General features: G+C 54.0%; 2 protein-coding genes across 12 annotated transcripts; both read right to left on the bottom strand.

The window, feature by feature from the left end:
* Positions 1–7: 7 nt before the first annotated feature.
* LOC113202686 (acidic mammalian chitinase-like) lies at positions 8–3,504 on the bottom strand. 11 transcript variants are annotated; one of them, XM_052277211.1, is made up of 10 exons: positions 3,277–3,504; positions 2,502–2,684; positions 2,311–2,411; positions 2,086–2,217; positions 1,587–1,844; positions 1,082–1,267; positions 868–990; positions 594–780; positions 367–497; positions 8–239 (listed from the first exon to the last, which is right to left on the bottom strand). In XM_052277211.1, the coding sequence occupies exons 1-10, from the start codon at positions 3,371–3,373 to the stop codon at positions 60–62; spliced, it is 1,578 nt and encodes a 525-aa protein (XP_052133171.1). In that variant the 5' UTR covers positions 3,374–3,504; the 3' UTR covers positions 8–59. The 11 variants fall into 11 exon arrangements, with proteins under 11 accessions (XP_052133171.1, XP_052133168.1, XP_052133167.1 ...); XM_052277208.1 differs by having other exon boundaries at positions 367–509; XM_052277207.1 differs by having other exon boundaries at positions 367–521.
* A 402-nt stretch (positions 3,505–3,906) lies between these two features.
* LOC113202687 (tRNA (adenine(37)-N6)-methyltransferase) lies at positions 3,907–6,034 on the bottom strand (the record flags this gene model as incomplete). Its single annotated transcript, XM_052277214.1, is given in 4 exon segments — positions 3,907–5,185; positions 5,284–5,584; positions 5,685–5,799; positions 5,877–6,034. Coding segments are annotated over 4 exon segments (922 nt in total), but the record flags the coding sequence as incomplete, so codon positions are not given.
* Between the last annotated feature and the right edge of the window lie 20 nt (positions 6,035–6,054).

The following is a 6,054-nucleotide window of genomic DNA, read 5'->3' on the forward strand; positions in this document are numbered from 1 at the left end:
AATGAGAAACGATTTAAGCGACTTTATTCCTGTTGCGAGTATTGTCCCTGGCGGGACCCCTACGGACAGGGCACTTTTGCCGCAAAGTCGCAGGTCTGGAGCTCCTCGTTGAAGAGCGTGCCCGGCCCGCACGTGTACCGGTAGACGTGCAGCGGCTGGCCCGGGTAGAAGCAGAAGTAGAAGTCCTTGCAGTTGGCGTCGCGCTGGAACGAGTTAGTGACGGTGCACACGTCGCCGCTCTGCAGAGGAAAACACAGCGGTTGAGAGAGCGGGTGCGGTTGTGTGTCGCCTCGAGCGAGTACTTAATTAGCTGCGCTGTCGATATATACACATGGGTGCACTCGAGACTCGAGGTGTACCCCTTACCGGCGGCCGCGGGGTCGTAGGGGGTGTTGCAGTGGGTGTGTCGGTGCGTGCTGAGGCTGGGGACGTAGGCGCGGCGGTGGGGGGAACCGGGGTGGAGGAAGCAATGGGTTCATGGGTGGGTGCAGCAGTGGGTGCAGCAGTGGGTGCAGCAGTGGGTGCAGCAGTGGGTGCAGCAGTGGGTGCAGGGGTGGGTGCAGCAGTAGGTGCAGGGGTGGGTGCAGCAGTAGGTGCAGGGGTGGGTGCAGCAGTGGTTACAGGAGCTGCTGTGGGGACGGCACCGTTGTGCAGCGTGCTGTAGATGGCCCGGAGCAGCGGGAAGCGCCCGCCCGAGGTGGAGCAGTCGTTGCGGAAGTCGTCCGTCTCGAGCGACCACACCATCACGCCGGCCAGCCCCTGGTCGACGGCGAGCTGGGCCTGTGGGCACCGAGACACCGTACGGACGGACAGTAAGACTCGGAGCACGGAGTTGTTTGAAAATGACGCGCGGTTAGTGGCACCGACCTTCAGTTTCAGCGAGCGCACGTTGTCGTAGGAGACCCACTGGTTGCCCTCCACGGCGTACGGGACCAGCCGCTGCGAGTCCCACTTCTCCTTGTAGAGCCCCGCATCCTGCTGGACGCACACCTACGAGCCGATGGACCGTACCGAAGGGTAAAACGCTGCCCCGTTTCGTAATCGCATGGACTTACTGAGGGTTGACCCGCGAGCTCCTCACCTCGTTGTAGCCGATGGTGCCGCCCTCCCTGGTGTAGGGACCGGCCTGGCCGGGGCCGTTGGTGGGCGCGTACACGCCCGCGTTGGAGGCGTCACGGAGCGTCCACGTGTGCCCGTAGAACGGCACGCCCAGCACCACCTTGGACGGGTCGGCCCCTCGGTCCAGCCACAGTTTGAGCGCCGACTCCTGGGCGTCGCGTGAATCAGGACAGAACACACACACTCTCCCTCCCCCTCCTTCTCTCCTCCTCCTTCTCTGCCGCAACCACGATGCGAATCGCATTCTTTCAAATAATTGGATCGATGGGTGCGCAGGGCGTGGCGCGGTGCGGTCCGCATTCAGTGAGAGTGCTCCCCGGACATCAACTTAATTCAATAGAACATCAACTTGTCCTTTGGAGCGCGGCCAACCACACTTGTCGCCAGGGGAGCTCGTCCCCGCCGTCCCCCGCGCCGCCACGCCCCCGCCAACCCCACGCACCGCCACGCCTCCCTGCCATACGCACCACGTTGAGATTCTTGTTGTCGGGGTCGTACTTCTCCTCCTTGGTTGCCTTCAGCGCCGCGTTCATGCCCGTCACCGAGTCCCAGGAGCCGTGCAGGTCGTACACCATGAGGTTGACCAGGTCCAGCTGCTGGACCACCGGCTCCACGTCGTAGCCGGCCTCGATCTTGTCCAGCCCGACGGAGACGGCCGCCGTGAGCAGCAGCCCGTTGGGCTCCAGTTGTGCGCGCAGCTCGCGCAGCAGCTCCACGAAGCCAGCCTGCAGGACGGTGCGCTTAGCGGAACTCTGGTGCCTCCAAACTTTTTTCTCATTCTTCTTTGGCATTCTTAGTCAGACTCTACCGCACCGCATGCGCGCGTGCCGGTGGGTTGCCTACCCACTAGAACCAAGGCGTCGTGGTCGGAAGCGGAAGGCTCGCGTGAGCGGTACAGTCTGACTAAGAATGAGAGGATGGGGCTAGGCGGTTCAGCACCCTGGTTGGTATCCCTCCACACCGCACCTTGTCAGAGCTGGCACCACCGCGCAGGGCGGGGTACTCCCAATCGACGTCAAAGCCATCAAAGCCGTACTGAGTCACGAACTTGAGTACGTTTTTGGCGAATGTCTTGCGGAGCTGGTCGCTGTTGGCCACCTGGTGTGCGAAAACGGGCGCTAGTTTAACTCTGCGTCAAGACTTCTAAATGTTTGTTATTTGGGAGAGTGTGTAAGGATGCTGAGACCATACCGTAGAGAAGGAATAGGAGCCCTGGTTCCATCCGCCAACGCTGATGAGCACCTTGAGGTCGGGGTTCTTCTTCTTGAGGGCGAGGAAGCGGTTGTAGCCATCTGTGCAAAGAAAACCAATGTCGTCGCCGTCAACGTCACACTCTCGTCGGTTCGGACCGCGGCACACCGACCACATCCATCCATACTCACCGAGGTTGGGCGGGGGCAGGTCGAGCCACGAGTCCAGGACGCTTACGTCGCCCTGGCCGGTGATGCCGACGAAGGCGTACACCAGGTGGGTGCACAGCGTGGGGTCGATGTCTTCTGGGGTGAACTTGCCGTTGCCCGGGCGGTAGTAGGCCCACGTGCCCACGTAGCAGACCAGGACGGGACCTGCGGGCAGAACCAGGCGCACCCGGTATCCACGCGGGATTAGTCACAGCCAGGGATTCCTCTCCCAAGTAACTCGAAGTGGTCGGGAATTCGTCACGTTGACGAATTCCTGACAAAAACGTCGCGAGACTTGGACTTGTTCCGTCCAAAATGTGCCATTAGGGCGTCAGTATAATGTGAAAGACTTAAATGTGACTTATTTGTGACTTGCGTTGCGTCGCGTGCGTTTCCAGTCCATGTAAGTTAACATCGAATCGAAAGTCGGTAGAGAAAGCCCTTCGCTCCGACCCGAAAAACACGACCATGGTTTCTGGGTGCAGGGCACGGGGAGAGCCATCGGCCATCCTCTCTTAGACATTCTACCCCCGGGTGGGCGGGTCTCTGCCGGCCCCTGGACGTCGCCGATGTCGACCCCACTTACACCGCCGCGCTGGGAAGGGAGACCGGACAGCCCACTGCGCCGCACCGCCTGGCCCCGCCACGCCCCCTGGGTGCGCAGTGGCGCCGGGCTCCAGACACTCGTTGACGACAAGCCAAGGCCTTCTAGGCCCGGAGGTCGGACAGGGCACGGCCAGGGCCAGCAGGGACTCACCGTCATTGCCTTTAACGGCGACCTCCGCCGTCCCGACGGAGCTCAAGGTGGCCACCGTGGCGGCCAGAGCGACCAGAACGGCCTCCAAGTTTCTCATGATGGCCCTGCCCTTAGCTGTCCTGCGGTGGGTCCGGTGGCTCTGCCAATCTCGAGTGCAGGACGGGTTCCTCGCGGGCCAGGCGGGGGCAGGTGAGGTGCTCGACTAACGGCCGCCCCCTGCAGGGGCCTTGCCAGTCCGTGATCAGGGCTCAAGCTCCCTCCCCCCGCCACTGATAAGATGGCGCGCCCACGTGCTTTGCGGACCGCGGCGAATTCCCCCCCGTGTTGTGTAAAAACAGAGTCGGCAACGGCGCAGAACGTTTCAAATGGTTTAATGGAGTCCGCTCGAACTTTGCTTATCTTCTCTAGAAAAGTAATTGTATTTTGCTGAAGAGAGTAAGCAAGATTGACAGCAAAGACGAGAGGGCCGGGCCGGGCCGGGGCGTGGAGGAAAACGAACAGGGCGTCTGAAGGATTTCTCGCCTCCTGTTTCCACGTACCTACGAGGAGCTAAGCGACGAGCCCACTCAGCGAGGCCACGCCGCGCTGAATCAACGCTTCCAGGTACAAGTCGCAAAAAACAGTACCGAGTAGTGTTTGCAGAGATCGCTTTATTTTGTATGTCGATTCAACAAAGACACTACAACATGCATATCATAGTAACACAATCTTACAGCATTGTAAACCACTCTCACCAAAGTGCCGAATAAAATTTAGAACACAACGTGACGGTGTGTACAAATTGTGCTAACGTCCACAGTGGAAAATATTTGAATTAATGATGCTTATTAAACACATTGAAAGTTGAGTGGAAGAACAAATGATTGACAATTGTTTTTAAGCTAAAGACATGTGGTGCAGCCCTGTTCACTAAAATTCTAAAGAATAAGAGAGAGAAAAGAACAATGCCAACTGGGAATTAATATTATGGGGTAGCCAGGACCCCTGGACAGTTTCTAGTTATATTGTGCAGCATGCAAGCGGGCGAGCGGGGTGGCCTACAACGGCGTCTCAAGACCCCGAGTGACGCGCCCACGTGGATGCACAGCTACAAAATGTTCAAGGGTTCGTAGACCACCTTGTACTACAGAGATCCTCTAGACAGACATATCACAGTCTTTCAATAAGTAGCAGCTCGTTTGCCATTTGGGTTAAATATGAGCATGAGTCTCAAGACAAAATAAAATATTTAAAAATGCTAGTTTGGCATACACGCTTGACACAATAGATACATTTCAGTATTAACTCAACGAAAGGGTGCAGTAGCTATCTAAAGTCATTACAAATTAGGTAAACACAATTATCACAGCACTGCAAATATGACTGATACTCCCTCAGCAACTTTCAGACACAAAAATAATGGTTTGAAGATCAGAACAAAAATCTTTTCCAAATGTTGAAGAATATTCAGTTGATTCAACATCCTAACCACAACAAAAATTGAGGAGATGTGCAGGAGTGGGGTATCTCACGCTAAAAGTTAATTAAATAAAGAGGAAAAGAAAGTACAAAGCCGTATTATCTATGAAGTTCCATTGTGAATAGTACACTGCCACTCCGGAAGCCCACATTCACAGTTTTTGTTGGCTGCTGTAATTCGAAAAACTGTTACTACAGAGCCATTGTCAGCAAACCGACAACTGACATGAAGACCTGCAATAAGAAATGTGTAGAACTGGTTATTCCAGCGCTGTCTTAAATACACTGAACGGGGATCTTCTTGCAGAACACTCTGAATTGCTATCCGAGCCTCCTCAACACTCTCACCACGTTCAGACTGAATAGTGGTAAGCTGCGCAACAGCACCTTCATTGAACTTCACCTCCAGTCTAGAGACCGGAGGGTCTGCAATCCATGCAGGGACCCTTACCTATGTGACAAAAAAAACAACAACATAAATATTGGGAACATGATCTGCTTTTCTTAGATACAATAGTTTGGCCTGCAATGCTGTTTAAGACAACTCACCAGAGCCTGAGGCCTCATATTGCCTGAGGAAGGTCCTGGGGACAGTGCTGGAGACACTAAGGGTCTTCCGAGGATAGGAGAAGTTCCCTCTTCACCGTCAGGAGCTTCTCTAAGACCCATGAGTGAGGAGTCTCTGACGGGAGAATGAGAGACCATCATCAAAGCATCTCTTACAGGTGACCTGGCCACAGGTGCTAAGGAGTCACGACGAGGTGTGAGGTCAAGAGAAAGTATTCCAGGTGATAAATCTTCATCATCTGATTCACGGCCATCAGTTATGAGGCGGGTCTCCATATTGTCACTGAAATATAACGGTGTAAAAAACAAAACAAAAAAAACAACAACATATTAACAAATGACAAATGGAAAATTTTAACTCAAATAAATTTTAAATGTTTTACCTTAACAACGGATGTTGGCAGTCAAGAGGATCATCATACTGTGGTATATATGGCTTAATATCAAGAACAGGAGTTCCATCCACCATATCCACACCAGAGAAAAATATCATATTCCCTGAAAGATTTACTCAGTCATAATACCTTCCTTAGGTAAATTTGAAAACATCTCATACCTTAAGTTTCCTCACTCACCTTCCACTTTATCAATCTGAACCAGTGACAGTCCTACTGGACAGGGTCGATGGGGTGATCGTGTGGCAAATACACCCATTCTGCCTCCATTTAGCCTTGGGGGTGCTACTTTTGCTCTGACATGTGTTGAATCATTCTTGTGAAAATGAAAAACAATCCTAAATACAACAAATATAAA

Source organism: Frankliniella occidentalis, unplaced genomic scaffold (genome assembly GCF_000697945.3).
Source record: "Frankliniella occidentalis isolate FOCC.00 unplaced genomic scaffold, Focc_3.1 Scaffold6079, whole genome shotgun sequence".
In the NCBI taxonomy this organism is placed as follows: domain Eukaryota; kingdom Metazoa; phylum Arthropoda; class Insecta; order Thysanoptera; family Thripidae; genus Frankliniella; species Frankliniella occidentalis.